The sequence below is a fragment of the Typopeltis vanoorti genome, chromosome 9 (genome assembly GCF_054136105.1).
Source record: "Typopeltis vanoorti isolate ZY-2024b chromosome 9, IOZ_Tvanoo_1.0, whole genome shotgun sequence".
NCBI classification, from domain to species: Eukaryota; Metazoa; Arthropoda; class Arachnida; order Uropygi; family Thelyphonidae; genus Typopeltis; species Typopeltis vanoorti.
Window position 1 is genome coordinate 114,052,657 of NC_143557.1, and position 22,790 is coordinate 114,075,446.

General features: G+C 34.9%; 1 protein-coding gene across 3 annotated transcripts in view; it reads left to right on the top strand.

The window, feature by feature from the left end:
• Window positions 1-22,790, top strand: part of LOC150103434 (lon protease homolog 2, peroxisomal-like) — a 641,828-nt gene that overhangs the window by 489,185 nt on the left and 129,853 nt on the right. For all 3 annotated transcript variants that reach the window (XM_090397545.1, XM_090397547.1, XM_090397544.1), the window contains exon 14: window positions 11,254-11,389. In XM_090397545.1, coding sequence (XP_090253671.1) covers window positions 11,254-11,389 — 136 coding nt within the window. The remainder of the gene's footprint in view (window positions 1-11,253; window positions 11,390-22,790) is intronic.

Sequence of the window (22,790 nt, forward strand, 5' to 3'; positions counted from 1 at the left end):
AGAGAGAAAAGAATAGGGGGAAGAGTGTTATTGATGTTGATGAACTGCAATCAAAAACAATAGAGGTGAAAATAGCACACTTGAGTCTATCTGGTGTGAGATATGAGGGTGTGCTGAAAAGTTGTGATAATCGCCATGAAGGAATTGAGGTAGCGCTATGTAACTTACATGTTATTATTATTACTAATACTACTACCCAAGACCTCATGGAGTCAAAGACTCATCTGGGAGGTCCTTTTATTCTACGTATTCTACATATTCCCCACGAAGTGTTATACACTTGTTACAATACTACTGCATCATTTGCAATCCTCTGAGAAAAAATTTTCCCTTGTTGCACAAGCCAGTCCTCTGCTGCATATATTACTTCATCTTCATTATCTGTGGTAAATTTTGTTCCTTTGAAGTGTTTCTTGAAAGGAAATAGTCAGATGGGATCAGGATGGGACCAATTTGTGCATTGTCTGTTGGGTTTCATGAGCAGTGTGAGCAAGTGCATTATCCTGCAAAAGCAACATACCTCTGCTCAGTTTTCTGTGGTGTTTTTCCTTCATTATCTCCAATTCCTTCAGAGCTGTTGAATAAACTGCAGCTGTAACAGTTTCACCTTTTTTGAAATACTTCATAAGGATTACACTGTTATTATTTATCATTTTTCATGTCTGTAAAGAGATTATTTTACACCAAGTGTTAAGTAACACACAAGAGTTCATTCCCATTGGTGCAGTGACTCAAGACCAGATAAAAAATTATATGCATTTAATGAAACAAAAACATATGCATTTTAAATAAAATTACACAAATAACTACAAAACCAATTGGATCCAAGGCCTTCCATAATAAGTGTATACTTTAGAGATTTTCTTATCAAAAAAAAAGTAAATAAAATCATTCATTCTCTGACTAATTTTATTACTGGTTTGTTTACTCATGCCTACCAGACTAAACACACCTTGTTTTCACAAGAAATTTTTACAACAACAAAATGTTCATCAGAGTCAGTTTCTTGGTTAGGCCCTTTCCAAAAATACAAAATTTATTTCTTCTTTTTCATGGGATCTTCTTTTATCTCCCCGTTTAGCATACATTTTCTCAAATCATCCTCTCTGCCTCCCTGGAGTACAAAAATTCTTACCTCTCACAATTCAATATGACACAAAACCCCATGCTCTTTACTAGAGAAAAAAAAGTTTCTGATTTCACTCATTCTGTTGCTTTTTTCCAATAGAATAATAAATAGATCCTGTGTCCTTAAGACAGAAGATGAAACTTTCCATTCAGTGTTTCTTCAAACACTTATTAGAACAGCTATTCAGATATCTTCTTTTATTTACTTAACACTTGTTAACAGTCTCAACTCTTCCAGTTTAAAGATTCACAGTGCTGTGATTCCTTTTCGGAATCTTCCATTAATATTTTCCTGACTATCATGCTTTCTTAAAAGCTTCCTAAGATCAAAATTCTCTGATTGCCTTTCTCAAATTTCCATTCTCTCTCTCTACTCATCTTCCTCGTTACCCCAATACCGACTACTCTCTCTGTCAGCTGTCAATTACCCATCAATCTCCTTGGTGAGCATATACACTTCATGTAAATTGCAAGTGAGAAGTTAGGTATTAATGGCTGACACATTGTCTTTATTAGCATAAAAGAGAATATCTTTACAGAACAAAACAAATACCTCAACAGTTAACAATTATGAAATACAGTAACGAAAACTGAAATTATTATAAACTATCAGAATCTAGTAAGTACATCAAATCTTAATTGGTTTACATTTTATTTTAATGTTAATAATATCAATAACGGGCACATCTCAAGTGTCGATCATACATGTTATTAAATCAAAACTAATAATATACTAATGTAGAGGAACGATTGTAAAAGGGATTCATAATTTTAAATTATGATTATTTTTACAACACCATCCATATCCCAAAAGACAATAGCAAGAACCTTCCCTGCTGACTTTTGGGTATGGAACTTCTTTAGCTGTGGAGAATCTTTGTGTCTCCACTCCATTGACTGTTGTTTAGTCTCTGAGTCATAGTGATGAAGCCATGTTTCATCAGTAGTCACATTACAAGCCATATATTTGCACCCGATTTCTCAAAATGACCCAAAATTCCTTGAGTCATGTGACAGCACACATTCTCTCTTTTGGTCAGCATTCAAACATTTGTTAAAGATACCAAGCAATTTTAAACCTGGTTTTACTCCATTTCCCAAGTAAGCAAACAGACAAAATGTCAAGTTTGCGCCTGCAAATGATGCAAGTCTAGCTGATCCTACAGGTAGTGCAAGACCAAGGCAACTCGTGGTAAAGGTGGAACAAGCTCCGATCACTAATCTTAATATTTACCCTTAATGCCAAAACACATCTCCAATAAGGGGATGTATGATGTTTTGTATTAAAGGCAAGGGGCCACTACCCAAACCAGTTTCGACCTTTATTGAGGTCTCATCAATGGGAGCCAGGCTAGAAATACCAAGATTTAATAATGCAGAGCGTGTAAGTATTTTACCAAAACAAGTTACCATAAGGTGTTTTAACCTTATTAAATAAAAATCTCAGGAGGAGATATAAAAATACTTTCTACATTCAAACATTTGGGGATCCATTTTGCTGAGAGCTTCTGCTGTCCAGACATTGGTGGATAAAGACTACAACTCATTTGCTGGATATCCCCAGAGCCATTGCAATGTTTTTACTGGTATTCATCTATCATCAAGGATCATCGCATGCACTGCATCGATGTTTTCAGGTATGATCGCTGTGAAAGGTCTTCCTAACCTGGAGACATCTGTTGTCCAGGATATCCAGTTTAAAACTTGGCTATCCATCTGGCAACTGTTTGATATGATGGGGCACAGTCCCCTGAAGTCTCACACAAAGTTTGGTAACTCTCAATTGCGGGTTTTTTTTTAGCCTGAAAAACTTAATGTCCCGTATCTCTTCTGTCTTCAAATTTCTTCAAAACCTCTGATGTGTTTTCTTATATATCCTAAAAGAAAAAGAACAAATGATTACAATTTGATGAAACATGGGGGTTAAAGGGTTTTAAGATATGTTCTTTCTTGTGTTTATATCATTTTTGTTTTAGGTGTTTATCACAACTTTTCAGCCACCGCTCATAGAACCAGCAGAACAAAATATGTAGTTGGATGCTTCTATAGACCAGTGGATGGAAAAGATGGGGAGAGTATATCATCCAGGTGGTGACATTGCAGGAAGAATGGAAGAACCAACAGCTTATATTGGAATTGTGATGAATGAAGTAGAGGTAAATAGTCTATTACAGAACTTCAATGTCAATACATCTGTGGGATTGGATGGTATACCAGCTCGTGTCGTACGTAAGGTGGCTAAAGAATTGTCAGTGCCCTTGACCATTTTGTTTAATTTGAGCCTCGGGTCTGGGTCAGTCCCAAGGGGGTGGAAAAAGAGGAAAATAGTTCTGCTGCATAAAGGTGGTTCCAAGGCTGCTGTTGAAAATTACTGTCCAATCAGCATAACAGGAATCATTATCAAGGTCTTGGAGAAAATAGTCAAGAGGAAAATACAAGACTGGATAGATGAAAATGGGATACTGTATCGGGGACAGCATGGTTTTGTGAAGGGTAGGTCATGCCTCAGTAACTTGCTCACATATTATAACACATTGACGACTGAACTGGATAAGGGTAATGGGTTTACAGTGATTCTGGACCTTGCTAAGGCCTTTGACAGGATACCACATGGAATTCTAATCAGTAAAATGCAGCATATGGGGGATGGATATAGAGTTGGTGAGATGGATAGGAGGGTGGTTGACAGAGAGATATCAGAGAGTGGTTTATTCAGGAGTAGAGTCCAGTCCACAAGACGGCCTGTGACTAGTGGTGTGCCACAAGGATCTATTCTTGGACCACTGCTGTTTAATTTGTTCATTAATGATATAGGAAAGGATCTGAGAGGAACAGTTCATTTGTTTGTGGATGATGCAAAGTTGGGTAGGACAATAGTGAATGCAGATGATGTCAAAATTTTGCAGGATGATTTGGATAGATTGGAGGTCTGGGCTAAGGAGAATGGATGTCAATTTAATGTGGCAAAATATAAGGTTATACATTTTGGGGTGAAAAGATTAGCAGCAGTTTACTACATTGGTGGAACTGTACTCCAGGAAATTGATGAGGCACGAGATTTAGGAGTGTTGGTGGATAAAGAGTTGAAGTTTAGGGGCCACATTGCAAAAGTGGCCAAATCAGCTCATCAAATCACTTGGTTGCTGAAGAATACGTTGACAAGCAGAGACAAGCAGGTTATTGTTCCTCTGTATTGAGCCTTGATAAGACCCCATCTTGACTATTGTGCCCAGATTTGGTCACCTAGGTTTCTTCTTGATGGGGAGGAGGTTGAGAGGATCCAGAGGCAAGTGACCAAGATGATAGCAGGTCTGTGGAATGAACCTTATTAGATCAGGTTGAGGATTTGTGGGTTGCAAAAATTGGTTGATAGGCAGAGGAGGGGAGATATAATTGAGACATTCAAATTACTGAAGGGTTTCTATAAAATTAATTCAGAAGATATTTTTGAAAACAGGGCTGGTTGTGGGAGGACTAGGGAACATCCATGGAAGCTTTGCAAAAGTGTGGTTAGTAAGGGTGTTAGAGCTGGGTTCTTTACTTTTAGAGTGGTGAATGAGTGGAATGGGCTGCCAGAGTCTGTGGTGGATGCTGTGACAGTGAAAGTTTAAGGCGAGGTATGATAGATACTGTATGAATGTTGAATAGTTGTGATGAACATGATTTGGGGCCTCCGTCGATGAGTCTAAGGACTCCCTGGAGTTTCCCGTAATAATAATAATAGTATGCATCAGCAAATAAACTCAATGAGTGGAGGGCAGATAACTGTTATGGGGGATTTCAACTATGTGAATGTAGATTGGAAGAAGAGGACACATGGGAGGAAGGAAATGGAATTTATGCAGTTACTAAGGGATAATTATCTGAGACCAGTGGCACACCCAGAGGGGGACTAGAGGACCCTGGCACCCTCCAAAGAAAAAAGGAAAAAACACTGGAAAATTTTCCAAAAATCTTTTCCTAATTAAAATTCATTTTTTAAATTAATGTTGTATCGTGTCTTCTATGTCTATACTGCTTATGAATTAGCGATCATTGCAGATGCTCAGTCATAGGTTGTATGCGATGCGTAGTGTGTATTCTCAAAACGTCTACTCAACTCGGGCACCCCCCCCCCCCCGAGATTAAATCCTGAGTGCGCTACTGCCTGAGATAGCATGTGATGGAATATACTAGGGGTTTGAGACTGCTCTATCTAGTAATTGCATCTGAGAATTTGTTTATAACGAATATGTTCGCATTGACCAATTAGTAAGAATGATCATATTTCTTCACCTGAGAGATGTGATAAATGTGTGGAATGTTCAGTTAAGAAGGGGGTATATGTTGAATTACAGGGCTAGTATGACAATCTTAGGACATTGCTTAGATCAGTGCCATGGCATGTGAAACTGCATGGACTGGATATTGATAGTGCACAGGAAGTGGTAAAGTTATGTTTTAGGGAAGTAATGCATACTGCATACCTAGATTGAGGAAAGTAAATCTTGTGGGATTTAAATGGATGAATATCATCATTAAGCTGCAAAAAAAAAGAAAAAAAAAAGAATGTGAAGGGAACTCAAGGAGAAAGGTGACTAGCAGGCAAATGAGCAGTACAAAGCACAGACCAGAAGGGTAACCAGTGTGGTAAGAAAGGCAGAAGCAGAGTATGAAAGGAAATTAGCAGTGCAAGCCAAAGATAATCCCAAACAGTTCTTTCAATAAGTTGCAAATTAAAGAATGAATATTTATGGCAGAATGATTTTAATGACTGCCAATGATAGGGATGTAACTGAATCAGCTGAAATAGTAGAATTACTAAGTGGACACTTTGCATGAGTATTTCATCCAGGTAGAGACAGTGCAGTAACAAGAGAGGTCAAGGCACTTATATGGAAACTGCTGGATTATTCATGTCTTATGCGATGCATAACATAATACAGAACCTTGATGTGAATACAGCTATGGGATTAGATGGTACAGCTCAAGTTGTATGTAAAGGTGCTATGGAATTGTGAATGCCTCTGACCACATTGTTTAATCTAAGTCTGAGCTCTAGGTTAGTCCCAAGGGGATGGAAAGAGGGGAAAATAGTTCCATTGCATAAAGGAAGCTCCAAGACTGATGTAGCATATTACCAACCAATCATCATATCAGGAGTTGTTGTCAAGCTACTGGAGAAGTTGGTCAAGAACAAAATATAGGAATGGATAGACGGAAATAGGATACTATATGGGGGGGGGGGGGGAACAACATGGTTTTGTAATGGTTGGGTCATGCCTCGGTAACTTGCTCACATTTTATAATACAGTGATGGCTGAGATGGATAAAGGTAATGGGTTTATTGTGATACTGCTGGACTTTGCAAAAGCCTTTGACAGAATACCACATGGAATTCTATACCCTCTGTCCAAAACGAATCCGAACTTTTGATAGAAAATAAAATACAGGCCAATTATAATTATTCAGATCATTTATTTCAATCAATATACTCTTCCTCAGCATCGCTGCAGTGTTTCGCACATTCAATTAATTCCGTAAATGAGTTTTTTATATCGGTTTTTGGGATACTGTTGAGGGTCGTGGTTACTGCCGCTTGAACATTTTCAAAATGTCGTATTGCTTTCCTTTCATCGGCAAATGAAGTCGGGGGAGGAGAAGTCACAGGGTGCTAATCAGGTGAATACAGTGAGTAATCCAACACACAAACTTAGTTTTTGCTCAAAAACTGTCTCACAATGTTTGAATGATGAGATGGTGCATTATCATGCAAAAGTGACCAGCTGCCTGCATCACGATATTCATGTCTTACGCGACGAATTCTCACTATCAATCGCTTCAAAACTTCGAGATAAAACTCACCATTGACCGTTTGGCCAGATGGAATGAGTTCTTTGTGGATAATGCCCTTGGAATCTATAATAAATTTAGTTTAATCCTTTATCCAAGTGTGAGCAAACAAAGTTTGCGCCTGAAAATATCTTCAAGACTGGGGTAAGGTAGTACAACACCAGGAAACTCGTAGCAAAGGTGGACCAAGCTAACATCACTCCTAACTCAGTATCTCCCATAATGCAAAACACATCTCCTTGCAGATATGTATAATGTTATGCATTAAGGGAACATTATGTATAACATTATACATATCCGTATAACATTATACAAAATTTGGGAAACATTAATTATAATTAATGTTTCCCAAATTTTGGGAAGTTTAATGCAACCATATTTGTTTAAATTTGGTTGATTCCTGAGTGCAGATGCAGGTTCAAAGAATAGTCTTTCTTTTTGAATTTACTATGGTGGAGCATAGTGGTTTTTTTTTTAGGAGATCCTGTGGGTTGTATCCAAGTTCTTCTAACCGGATGGTTGCTGATCTGCCTGTCTGTCCAAAGTAAGCCAGTTTACTGGCACAAGGTACTTTATATACTCCAGTCACTGAGAGAGGAGGGAGCTGGTCTTTGGTGGAACAGATAAGGGTAGCAAGTTTACAGTAGGGCTTAGAAGCTGTATGGAGGTTGTACTTTTTTAATGATCTGGCCATTTTTTCTGATGTACCACAGATGTAAGGTATGGTGATCTCATTTCTGAAGTCCTTCTGAAGAGATGGTCGGGTAATGGGGAAGGACTTGATTATTTTTTAATTCTGTAATCACTGTAGCCATTGGAAAGGAAGGTGTTGTGTATGTATTTGAGATCAGTTGAAAGGGCAGTTTCACTGGAACAAAGATTGTGGGGTCTATTGGTAAGAGTTTTAATAATGCCATATTGCTGAGGGAGTGGTGGTGGGAGAGTTTGTGAATGTATCTGCCTATACGAGTAGGTTTTCTATATACAGAGAAAGAAAGGTTACCATTAGGAAGGCGAAAATTGCCTTCCTAATGGTAACCCTTATTCGAGAGTTTTAGATCTGATCATTCCATGAGAGGATGTAATTGTGAGTGGAGTTTCATACTTTCCTCCAGTTGGTGAGAGTGATCCTGAAGTGATCACCTAGGTTGTGGCTAGCCATATGCAGACTTCTATAAGGAAAGAAAATATAAGGCTGGTGATTATGACAAGCTTAGAAAACAGCTTGGAGCTATTGCATGAATGAGACGTTGAACAGTAAGCAAATAAATGCTGCTTGGGAACTGACACAGAAGTACATAACAGCATCAATGTGTGAATGTATTCCAAAGGTCAAAAGGCTGAATAAGGTAAGTGTAAAATGGATGAATGAGGGACTTAAGCATGAAATCTGGAAGAAGAAGGTACTTTGGAGATGGAACAGGATGAAAAATGGTAACAATCAGTTACATGTGTAAGAGTATAAAGAACAAGTCAGGAGAGTGACTCAATAAGGAAAACAAAAGTGCAGTATGAGCAGAAATTGCGAAATCATGCAAAGAAAAAGCTTACAGAGTTTTTTTAGATAGGTGGCAAGTAGAAAGAAGAATGGTCATGGCAAGATGATGTTAAAGGAATGAAAATGATAGAATGGTGAACTGCTGCAGAAGACATTGTTGAAGTATTCAGTGATCAATTTATAAGGGTGTTTATTAGAGGGCATAGAAGAGGATGGCTTAATTGTGAGTGAGCAGGAGGTATTTGAGGAAATAAATAACCCTGATGTGAATAAGGCAATAGGATTTGATATATCACCACACGATGTAAGGAAATGTTCCAGTGAATTGGCAGTAGCATTGGCATGCCTCTTTAATAAGTCTTACAACAGCACATATTCCAAAGGAATGAAAATAAGGTAAAATTGTTCCACTGCATAAAGGTGTTGATAAGGCTGTACCTTCAAATTATAGGACATTGTGTATCTGTAGTTATGGTTGAAGGTGGTACTAGAGAGAGAGATTGGCGAGAAGTAGGATACAGAAATGGGTTGATAACACCAGTATTCTCTATGGTTATCAGCATGGATTTATTAAAGGTACATCACGTTTTACTGACTTGCTTATGTACTATAACCAGGTAACAAATGCCTTGGAGAAGGGAGATGCATATACAGTGGTATATTTAGAATTTACAAAATCTCTTGATAAACTGCCGTCACGACAAGCTATTAAATAAGTGAAACAGATGGGATTGGATAACAGACTGAGTTCAATAGGCTGTCAGGTAGGTATCAGAAAGTTGTATATGTTGGTGCAGTATCTTGAAAGAGGAAGGTCAGTAGTGGTGTGCTCTGTTGTGTTAGCTGGTGATATGCAACTGTTTGCAGATGATACAAAATTTGGAAGATCAATTCAGAGTTAAGCAGATGTTATGACCTTACTTTAGGACTTGAATAGATTGCATGAATACAGGTAAGTGGAACTGTCAGTTCAGTGTTACAAAGTGTAAGGTTTGAAATTTGGTAAGCAATGATGGGATGCAAAGTATACACTTACTGGAGGAACTTCAAAGGAGGTAGAAGAGATGAGAGATCTGGAATTGTGGTGGACTTGAAATTTAGGGGCCACATTGCACAAGTTGTGATGACATCACATTCAGTAATGGCAGTGATGCAGAGGACCTTGACATCAGAAATTAAGAGGTTATGATGCCATTGTATAAGGCCCCGATCAGGCTTTATCTGGATTATTGTGCACAGATTTGGTTGTCAGGTTTTCATGGTGATGAGAATTTGTTGAAAGGATGCAAAGAAGATTTATAAAGGTGGTCAATGATCTTTGGAATGTGTAGTATAGGACAAATTTTTTCCATGGAATGGGAGACATTGAATGAGCTTTGTGTGTGTGATAGTGTGTCCCTCCCATTCCATGAAAAAAATTTGTCCTGTACTATATGATAATAGTAATAATTAGTTAATTATTATTAATTAGATGTGATAACTTTATTGTGTTGATACTTCATGCTGTTAAGTTCAAATCATGATAAAAACCTGTGGTCATGTAATTAATTAAAAAAAATATATATATAAAACATAATACTCCCTTTGGGTATAAAAGGCCACAGTAGATTTATTTATTTTTAACTTCTCAGAATGCAAGTTTCATACCCAGCCTTCAATAAATTCATTAAGAGATTCTTTCTTTCTTTCTCCCTAACCACTTGAACACACGTGTGGCAATGCTGTGTCATTGGTTTTTTTGTCCTCCACTGTGTAGGATTGATATCATCACCATGAAATTCCTGATATGTACATAGAGTATGCAGAATACCATGATAGCATCTGTACATCCTTGTGGGAGTACATATCAATGAGGTGTACAGGATACATGTGATAGTACTACACAGAAGGCTTGCATTATTATCTCCTTTTGAATCCTCCTCCAAACGAGTCTGTTTTTTGCCAGGAATCCATTATTGTTTCCTCCCCTTCTCCCAGAAACTGATGGTCTATAAGATTTACTCTTGGTTATTTGCAATGTTGGTCAAACAGAATGTACTGGAGAAGCCATCATCACAGTGTATTTTAAATATGCCATAAAAGAAAAGGAAACATAAATCTGACTGAACTTTTCATAAAGACTCTTCATACTGGATGACAAAAAATTGAAATGTCTTAAATCAAACATAACTGTTTTCATCTGGAAAAAAAAAAACAGTAATGTTTGAAAATTTAAGGAAAGTTATGAAATACTGTGCACTCCTACTCAGTTCACTAAGAACCTGGGCATTATCCTGCACCAAGCTTGGTCTTCATTCAATCAAAAATCTGACATTTCCACACCTTGGCTATGACATACTCTACATTGTAGAACTTGACAATACTAGCAATGTAAACCAACTTTCATGTATTTGTTGTTTATTTTAATTTTCATCTGTTGTATTCTTTCATTGCTATGATACATTTTAACTCGTTTTAATATAAGCACAGACTTCAGATGTAGTGTACCTGTCAGCACACACAAACTAGTGAAGATGTTTAGTTTAATAAAGTCGTTTAGATTACTTCATGTCATGTGGTTATTATACTGTTAATTTGATCAACACCTTCACAACCACCAAAATGTTAAAATATATATATATAATAAAAAAATAAATAAAAACTTCAATTATGCACTATATATGATATGCCTTTTTCATATTTCAAGTTTAGAGCTGCCAGAAATTTTTCAGTTATAATATTTATAATATGATAGCAGGTATTTTTGAATTATGGAGCAAATGTTTTAAATATGTTTTTTATTACATTATTTTTAGCTCATTGCTGTTCCTGGTTATACACATGATGAGAAGGAACACATTGCTAGAAATCATCTGATTCCAAAGCAGTTGAAGGAACATGGACTTACACCAGAAATGGTTCAGTTTACAGATGAAGCTATTAGAAGTCTTAGTAGGTTATATATTACTTTGATTTAATGTTAAATGTAATAACTTTTTATTTAAATTCATGTATGAAGTAATTGTCTTGATTCTGCATAAATCTGATCATTTATGACAGTTCTTAATTTCATATTTCTGCAGAATAAAATTAATAATTTATAATTAATAATTGATGCTCAGATGAGAATATGCCTTTGAAGCCTTATAGAAACACTAGATCATCAGAATGACTATTATAGGTTCAGTTCTAATCACTGTGTCTCAAACTTTGAGTGCCCACGTATCCCTTTTAAAATTTTAGCAACACCAACATACTCCTCTCAGGCAAATATGAATAATTATAAATGTATTTTTTTTTTTTTTAATTTACTTTGACATTAACATTATTCAAACATTTTACATTAACATAATTCAAAAAGGGTTTTACATATTTGTAATTTATTATAACAATAAATTACAAATATGCGAAAAATAATCATAATTTAAAATTCTGAATATTTTTACGAATTTTTTATGTTAGTATGTTTATTAGTTTTCGTTTCATAACACGCGTTGTTGGCACTTGCGATGTGCCCGTTATTGAAATTGTTTTGTCAAAAATGATATGTAAAGCAGTTAAAAATTTATGTACTTACTGGATTTGATATTTGTATTACTTGCAGGGGCTCTCAGGGGATCCTGTAACCCCTAGAGAGTGCATCCACAGGGTGGTGGATAGGGGAGCCCACCGTGTGTGTGTGTGTGTGTGTGTGTGTGTGTGTGTGTATGGTAGGGTGGTCCAAATATACTGAATAAGGACTCGTGGACCAACAGGGCCATAAGGGGCAATCATCTTGATTGTAAGGGAAGTGGCACTCCCATGGACCTCTAGCTGGATCTATCCTCTTCTTTTTCTACTTTGAGGAAGATCCACTTACTTTAATCTTTCCTATAAGGCCTTATCAGCCAACTCTTCTTATTTTATGACCATTATGATATTAGAGTACTCGAGGGCCATGGAGTGTTTTCATTTCTGGCCTTACAACTATGCCCTCTCTATAACCTTACTATAATTCTTCTATAATCTACTCTTTCTCCCTTCAATATACCCTATTCCTCCTATGGGTTTAAATTTGGAAGAAGGCTAGTTCAGAAGCATTAAGGTAGCAGCCCTACCACTAAACTATTCCATCGTCAGGCTAGTCCCCTGACATGGAGAACATAATTCTACTAGTAAGCTGACAGAAGAAGATAATTGGATTGAATCTATGGGAAATGACCCTGGAATGGAAAAGATAAAACAAAAATGGAAACAACAAAATATAATACACATAGCAAACTGGAATGTAAGAGGAATAGCATATAAAGAAATAGAATTAGACCAATTATTAAATGAAAGAAATTTTAAAATAACAGTAATCACGGAAACAAAAAAGAAATTAAAAGGAACCATGAGAACTGAAAACTTTAATGAGATATACAGTGGAGTCGACAGAGACCAAAGAGCACAAGCAGAAGTTATGATTTGGATTTATAACTCTCTTTCAAAACAGTTTAAAACATTATAAATGATGGAATGAAAGAATAATAGAAGCCAGAATAAAAATAGATAGAGGCTATTTAACAATAATTGGTTTATATGCCCCAGAAGAAGGAAGAGTACAGGATAATATTGATTTTTATAATCAGCTACAAAACATATATAATAAAATAAATAAAAATGATTACGTAATTTTAGCAAGAGACTTAAATGCAAGAATTGGAAACACGAAAGTTAATAATAATATAGGAATACATGGAGAACATACTCTAAACAAGAATGGTAAAAAATTGATTGACTTTGTAGTTTATAATAACTTAAAAATAATGAATTCCTTCTATAAACATAAAGACATACATAAATATACTTGGGCAGCAAGAGGATGGAAATCAATATTAGATTACTTTATATTAAATGAAAAGACATCAAAATTTTTACTAGATGTTAGAGTTCACAGAGGATATGAAATAAGCAGTGACGACTTCCTTGTTAAAATACAGTTAAGATTACCACCTAAATGGCTACAAGTAACAAGAACAGAAAGAAAAATTGAAACATTTGTTTATAAAACTAGACTATTGAATGACACAAATGTACAATGGCTATATGAACAAAGAAGTAACCAATATCTAGACAAAATAAAACAGAATGAAGAAATAGAAATAGAATGGCTTAATATAAAAACGATACTAAATGCAGCAGCAAATGAAAGCTTAGGAAAGACCAAAAAATTCAATAAAAGGAAAAAACTGAAGATCTGGGATGATACAATGAAAGAAATAATCAAAAAGAAAAAAGAAGCCTATCACAAATGGTTAAGCAGTAAAATATTAGAAGATGAAATAGAATATAAAAGAATAAGAGCCATAGCTAAAAGAGAAGTTAGAAAAAGACAGAGAATCATGGAACAAAGTTATTTCTAATTTAGAACATGATTTATATAAAATAAGACCAAATGTATATAAAATTTTGAAACACTTAAATGCAGATACCAAAGAAAACATAAAATTAAACACTGAATTGAAATTAGAAGAATTTCTAAATTACTGCACAGAATTGTGGACAGACAAATATTTTAAAAAAGACAACTGGCAAACAATTAATGAAAATGAAATAACTAAAGAAGAATTAGAAATCAGCCTGAAAGAAACAAGAAACGTAAAATCACCTGGAGAAGATAAGCTTGGTTCAGAACTATATAAATACGCATGAACAAGATTCAAAGAAAGACTCTTATTATTTTTAAATAAAATTTATTCAACTGGTATCCCCTCCAATAGAATGGAAAAAAATTGTGATTCCTATCTTTAAAAAAGGTAATAGAGATGACCCTAAAAACTATAGAGGTATCAGTGTACTAAATTCCTGTTACAAAATATATAGCAGAATCTTAAATAGCAAACTAATGAAATATTCCGAAAACTTTATTTTAGAATTACAGAATGGATTTAGAAAAGGACGATCATGTATAGAGCCAGCCCTTTGCCTAAAATTAATAATAGAAAAAAAAGAGAATACAATTTAGAAATACATATTGCATTTATTGACTTTGAAAAAGCATTTGACAAAGTTAAAAGAAACATATTATTTAACATATTAAAAGAAAGACAAATACCAAATAATATCCTAAAAGCTATCCCAAGTATATATGAAAATAATCAAATACAAATAAGATTAAATCACGAGCTATCATATATGAGAGAGATAAACCAAGGGGTCCGACAGGGATATCCCCTCTCAGCAACTCTTTTTAATATCTACTTAAATGAAATAATAATAAAATGGAATAAAAATTTACATCAAGGAATTAAACTTTCTCCTACAGTAAACTTAAACACTCTCCTCTTTGCCGATGACCAAATAATAATTACAAATTCTGAAGATAAACTACAGAAAGCTATTTTAGATCTAAATGAGATATCCAAAGATTATGGTATGATAATATCAACAGAAAAATCAAAAACTATGGCCTTTAAAGGACAAGATCCCACAAGAACTAAAATAGTAATAGATAACAAGATCTTAGAACAGGTGAATTCATTTAACTACCTAGGATGTATGATCACATATGAAAATGAAAAAGATATAAACGTGAAAATTGCAAAATATTTAAAAATAACAGGTGTAATTAACTCTATATTTAAACTAAACCTAGTTCAAAAACAAACCAGACTAAAAGTATACAATACATTAGCCCTACCAGTCTTAATGTATGGAAGCAAAATCTGGACAATAAAACAAAAAGACAAACAAAGATTAACAACAGCAGAAATGAAGTTTATGAGAAAAACTGCAAAGTGTACCCTATTTGATCACAAAAGAAATGAAGAAATTATGAAAGAATTAAACCAAGAACCAGTAATAGAAAAAATTAAAAAATATAAACATAAATGATGGAACACGTTCAAAGAATGAAAACAGAAAGATTACCAAAACAAGCCTTAAAGTACAAGCCATTAGCAAAAAGAAAACCAGGACGTCCTCTTAAACGATTCAACGATGACTTCTAAGGCCGGAACAGGCCATGCTAGGCCTAAATCCATGATACGCATGATGATGATTACTTACAGGAATTTTTAAATTTTTAAAATTACAATAAAATTCCTGTAAGTAATACAAATATCAAATCCCGTAAGTACAATAATTTTATTGTAATTTAAAATTATCAAAAGTTGTGTTTTATGAAGACATTCTCTTGTCGCTAACGGAGACAACATGCCAGCTATTATATTTAGTTTCTTGCTTGCCATTTTCATTAAGTGCGTATGCTCATTGAGAAGGTTGATGTGTGATTGACAGCTGACAAGAACAGCGTTTGGTATCGTATTAACGAAGAGATAAACAAGATAGCGTTCGGAAAGAAATTAGAACACAGGCTGGCAGACATTTAGATTCGGAGGAAATTTATTTTTTTTGTGTGACAGTCAGAGGAAAATTAATAGTATATTCTGAATAAGGAATCGTGGAACTATGAAGTTGAATAAGTATTGATAAATAAAAGGGAAATATTGCTATAGGCATTTTAAAAGAAATATTGGAGGAAACGCTAATTGGAAGATTTATAGTAGATTCCGAAAAGGGAATCGTAGAATTGTAAATTCTTTTAAAGTGGAAGAGTTAAGACTGTCAATAAACATTAGTGAATAAAAGAAGAAATTGCTATTTACGTTCTAAAGGAATGTTCGAGAAAACTCTGATTAGGAAGTTTCATCTGTATTAAGGACGCCGTATCTAACTATTATTTCTACTAAAAAGAGACAGAATTGAGTTAGGAAGAATTAATGTGTGCTACATGAGTGAAAAAAAAGGATCCTGTGAAAATGAAGAATAAAGTCATATATCTTTGGAAGAGGGCCTTAACAGAGAAAGAAACTGGCTATGAACATTTTGTCATTGTGCAAACAAAGTGTTTAGTCTAGTTGTAAGTGTAAATTTATTTTTAAAAGGCCTTGGATCCAATTAATTTGTAGATAGTTATGTAATATTTGTTTGAAGTGTATATATATATATATATATATATATATTGTTTTTGTTATATTAAATGTATTTATTTTGTATTTTGGTCTTGAGTCAGTGATTTTTTCGATTCTGTAAGAAAGAGTAAAAATAAGTTTATTGCACCAATTGGAGTGAACCATTGTGCAATAAATAAATATAATAAAAGCATTCGGAAATAAAAAAAATATAATTGTTGAACAGAGATAATTTCTATATACAGGATTAAATTAATAAATATCTTATATTTAAATAATGGCGCAGCCGGTAGGATTAATATTATGATAATATCCTCTATATAAAAATCACTAATATTAACAAAACCCTTTTTTATTATTATTAAATACATTTTTAGCTATGCAAATCGATATACATACAGTAGAAATAAAAATTATTATTATTACACCCTTCTTGGAGTTGCACACCATTGGGCAAGGTTCATTCAACTGACAACATATCTATCATACTGAATCTTAAAATCCTTAGCACTACCATCATTAACAACATATTCCATTAATGTACTCCATTCATTCACAATTCTCTATTTAAAAAAATATACTTTTCACCACACTCTTGCATATAACTTCCAGGGATGGCCTCTGGTTCTTCTCCTCTAGCCTTTGACTCCTTTTATAATCCTCTTGGATTAATCTGGTAAAATTCCCTCAATAACTTAAACAGCTCTATCATGTTACCTCTTTTCCTCCTATCCACCAAACTCTACAATTCCTCATGTTTTCAACCTTTCTCCATAGCCAGCAGTCCAAAGTCCTAATATTGTCTTACTCACTCACCTCTGGACCATCTCAATGTCTCTACATCCTTATCCCTACATGTTAAAGTACTTCTTATCATGGCCGCATTATGATGTGTAGCCGTTTCAACACTAGCAATATGCCTTCATTCAGTCTACTATCAACCATCACTTCCAAATCTCTAATCTCATCCACTTCCTGCAGTACAGCACCGTCGATATAATACACAGCCTTATATTTCTGCACTCCAAAATGTAACATCTTGCACTTACTAATATTAAAACTGCAACCTCGTTCCATCTTCCTGAAGGGAATTAACATCAACAGTGCTACTTATAATTCTCCCCAACTTTGTGTTATTATCAAACAAATGAAGATCCCCAGTCAATCCATATGATATATCATTTATGAGGAAGTTAAACAAATAAGGAACCCCAGAACAGAATCCTGAGTCATGCCACTGGTTAAAAAAGCCTTATGCTTGTTTTCTGTTGTAACTGGATGTGTGTTTGCTAACAAAGATCGAAGAATTGGCATGTAGGCTTCTGCCAAACTACTCAACCAGCCTTTTTCTGTGTGTTCTTTCAGTTAAACAACTCCTTAACCTCAGAAAGCATGGTCTAGAAACAGCATCTTAATGAAATTATCTTAATGAAACTATCATGCAGAATCAAATCAATAGAAAGCAAGGTTGAAATGATTTGCAATCATTGCCTTGTTAATAAGCATCTCACATTGAAAGCAACAACCTTTGTAACTTCATTATATTGACATTTATAATACTGAGCTCAGCTGAAGCCAAAGACGAAACAAAAAGTGTAATGATATCATCCTTGACTTCCAAGAAACACTTCCACAGATGCTAAAGGATGACACCATTACTAGCTGATAAATATATCTTTGCCCCGTAAAAAACAAGTGCCACTGTTTTGGCCTAGCAAACAAACTGAGATGCAATGAACTACCAACACCTGGTAAAAGTGACTTATGATTCACCAACAAACAGGTGGGAATTAATAGCATTTGAGAATAACATGTATAACATGTACCAAGGGCACTCCTTTTCCATCATAAGCATGAGTCCAGCCAGATCTTACTGTTGTTTACTAGGAAGAAGCTTGTCAACTGAATCCACAACTGGGAGGAATATGATGTAAATTGGAATATTGACCATAAAAATTAATGCTAGTACAACAATCAAGTCAAGAGACCACATTAAGCCACATACCCCCCCCCCCCCAATCCCCTGACAATTGAATTATTCAGATTCATCATGTATTCTGGTTATTTCTTATGGAAAGGAAAAATATAGAAACAGTTGGATGGAACTGCAATGGATCCTCCCTCTCCCCTAAGATAACTTCTGTATGGAACATTTTGAAAACCAGGCATTCAACACAGCCACACTTAAACTAATAGTTTGGCTACACTATGTTGATGATGTGTTTATTTGTTCTCATAGTCCAGACACATTGGATACATAAATTTTACCACAAGGAAAAAAAAAAAAGTGACAATTTGTCTCCCCCTTTCTAGATACATCTTCCTAATGATACATCTTTCTAGTGATACAACTTCCTAATGGTTCATTATCCTTTTTCACTTGAAGAAAACCCATTCATATAGGAAGGTATTTATATAAGTAATCACACCCATCCTTCCAAACAGTATGGCATCCTCAAAATACTCACTGAGCCATGGCTATTTATTCCAGTGACACAGGCATCAAAACTCAAGGTCCTTCACAACATCTATTTAACCAGTGGCTACAGACCATATAAAATAGATAAAATACTGCATGCACTCTCCATCCCTCCTGCATCCAACACACAGGATCACAGCAGCTGTTGCCAACCCGTCTTTTTCTGTTCTCCTAAAGATCAACTTCAATCTCATACATCCTGGAGTGTGTAAAGTTCCTTGTGCCTGAAGTTTAGCCTGCTTGGGAAAAACTGGTAGATCAGGTTATATCTGCCTTGAAGAACACAAAAATTATTATTATTATTATTATTATTATTATTATTATTATTATTATTTGGTAACCTTCTTGAAGTCAACAGACTCATTGTGGGAGACCCACTCAACCAGCAACATGTCTATCATAAAGCCTCATAATGTAAATATTGAGCATTATTTACACTACTGCACTTACAATGTTTCAGGCAATGGATTCCACTCACTAACAACTCTCCGTATGAAAAATCTACTCCTCACACTCTTCTTCACAACATCTTTATACAACTTCCAGGGATGGCCTCTTGTTCCTCCCATCTTAGCATCTACTCTTTTTATAGTTCCTTCTGAATCAGATAGAATCCCATAACTAACTTTAAGGTCTATCATATCTCCTCTTTTCTTCCTATCCACTAACTTCTGTAATCCACATTCTCTCAAATGCTCTTCATAACCAATTCTCCAGAATCCTGATATCACTTTGGTTATTCATTTTTGGACCCTCTCTAGTGTTTCCACATCACAATGAAAATTAAGTGACGAAATCTGAGCACAATAGTCCATATGTGGTCTGACCAATGCCTTATATGGAGGAACCACCACCACCACCAGCTTATCCCTATATGTTAGTGTACTTTTTCTCATAGCAGCAATACAATGCGCAGTCTTTGCAACACTTGCGATGTGTCCTCAGAACTTCAGTCCACTGTCTACCATCACTCCGAGGTCCCAAATCTCATCCACTTCCTGAAATACAGCTTTACCAATACAGTATGTAGTCTTATATCTCTTGTATCCCAAAATGTAACACTTTGCATTTATTAATATTAAAACTGTAACCCCACTCATTTGTCCAAGCTAAAAGTCTATTCAAATCTAGAGAATTAACATCGCCACTACTCCTGATAATTCTACCTAACTTTGCATCATCGGCAAACATTTGATGATCCCCAGTCAATCCACATGAAATATCATTAATAAACAAATTAACAAACAGTAGTGGCCCAAGAACAGAACCCTGAGAGACAATCACCAATTCCTTTAACCAGTATACTATATATTCCTATCCTCTGCATCTTGTACCAACTTGTATGATAATCTATCAAATGCTTATTGCTAAAACAAGACCTGCCCTTCACAGACCCATGCTGACCATAATAGAGAATCTTATGTTCATCAACCCAATCCTGTATTCTATTTCAAACCAATTTTTTGGACACTTGGATTATATAACTGTAGATATGCAGACCGGTCTATAATCGGAAGGAAATATCTGTTCTCGAACCATGCTTGTGGCAAGATATTATTTTGCCTTCTTTCCACTCCTTATGAACCTTCTCCATTGCAAGACTTTCATTAAATAACCATGGATAACTCTTTTGCACATTCTTTAAAAATATGTAGTGATATACCATCCATTTCCACAGCTTTAGTAACATCTAGTCTGAGCAACACTTGATACACCTCTGATTCATTCACCTTTAATTCTCTTTATTCTTGCCTTCCTTCTACATGTTTTATAACATCATTCACACACTATGATATACACTAATGAAGTGTTCATAAATAATTTCCCTATGTAATTTGCTTTGGTTACTCTGCTACCATAATTATCTACTAGCATCTGCCTGCCATGATTATTTTTCCTCTTGTTTGGCACATAGCAGAAAAATTTCCTTGGATTAGCTTTGACCTGATTGGCCAATTTCTTCTCATATTTTACTTTTCTTTTTTAACCATGCTTTTCACTTTTCTAGCTTGCAGTTTATATTCTTCATGCATCTGTTCACTGCAAACTATCTTTTACTTCATTCATAACAACTTCTTTTGTAACACTGCTTGTTTAATTTCACTGTGCATCCATCTCACTCCAACTCTGTTTATTCACTTAACTGTTGGTATGTAGTTATGCATTGCTTGTGTTAGATCCTGCTTATCATTTCAACATCTTTTCTACACAATTCATCACCCCAACGTATTGATGCTAGTTGATTACGGAGCTTCTGATAATCACACACCTTTCCTGTTTTTTTCCTGTTTGACTACCTTACAAACCAATACATCATGATCACTTTCACCAACAAGCAGCAGTATTGATACCTCATTTACAACCACATCCTGTGAGGATATCACCTAATCTAACACCAATAAACCTTGTGTTGCTTCCATCACATGCAACTTTAGATAGTTATCCTGCAGAAACTCAACAAATTCACTCTTCTTGTTACTATAAACTATCTCTTCTTTCCAGTCACATTCCTATAATTAAAATCTCCCATTAGGATCATTTTCCTTTTACTTGCCCAACTAATTTGTCTAAACATTTTACCAATACTCTCCACTTTCCCTGGCCTATAACAGCATCTTATTAGATATACTACTCTATTGATCTCAACTTCCCACCAAACAGCAGCTTCAAAATCTTCACACGTACTATTATTTTCCACTTCCTCTGCTACCATTAACGATACTCCCCCTCCTCTCTTCATCTTCCTATCCTTGTAGAAAATTCTATATCCTACCATTTCATGTCCTAACAGTATATCATCCTCAGTCAACCAAGTTTCACTTCTGCCAATTATTTTTGGGCATACTGATTCAATCAGTGCTACTAACTGAACCATTTTATTTCTTATGCTCCATATATTAGCATACAAACATAACAATTCTCCACTCTTAGAGGCCATCCCATCAACACAATCACTTTTTACTCTCTCCGCAATAGTGTACTTCTCTCTTTTCTTCCTGACCATCCCCATTTCCCTGATCTTGACGTTACATCCACAATTATCTGTATGGCAAGTCGAGATTGGCATACAGATGTTTTTGATACTCCTTTGTATATGATTAGATGGAGGAAGACATCATTGTTACTTAAAAGTCAATATAGGTCTGAGAAACTATCACTCTCCCAACCTCAAGAAGTATGGTTGCATTAATTTGCTAAAGATCTGGAAGAGAATCATTTCTGAGACCTGATAACCTGACTTCTCTAAATTAAGTTTGATTATCCATTCCACAGAGGGCATCATGTATAATATTAGTTCTGTTTTAGTTACAGTTTGAATAGTTTTCTACACTTATTTAGTTCACTACTATGTGCTTGTTACAGTTATAATTTGTGTCCTGTAAGTTAGTAAGATCAATAATTTTTTTTTTTTTTTTTCCTTCTTGGGGTGGTCATATACTGTGAAGCACTATTATAAACACACAAACTTTGTCTGCTTATGCATGAATGGAGGGTTAAAATAGTAATTTAATTTTTTGCCTGTTATAATTTATTTGTAATCAAGCAGAAAAACTTTCTACAACAAAATTAAATAGTCCTACTCTTTTTGTTCAATTCTAATTCACTAGAGTTTCATTAAAAGATCCTGAAGAGTAGGGCTCATCTCAACTCTTACAGCGCTTTTAGTTTTTAAAATAAAGAAAGTTTTATTACTAATGATGTTATGCAAATAGAAAATCAAATATGAATATTATGACTGGAAGAAAAATAAATAAATAAGAAAACCATCTTCAATTTGTCCCCCTGACCCAGGATCAATAATTTACATGGAGCAATTTTTCAGCCCCTTCCCATTAATATTTAGCAGTTTTTCTATTTTTGAAATCATTTGTAACATTTTTAAAATGTATTGTGGTTGAAAGCGTCTGATTTAATAAAAAAAAACTTGATTTTTTTTTTT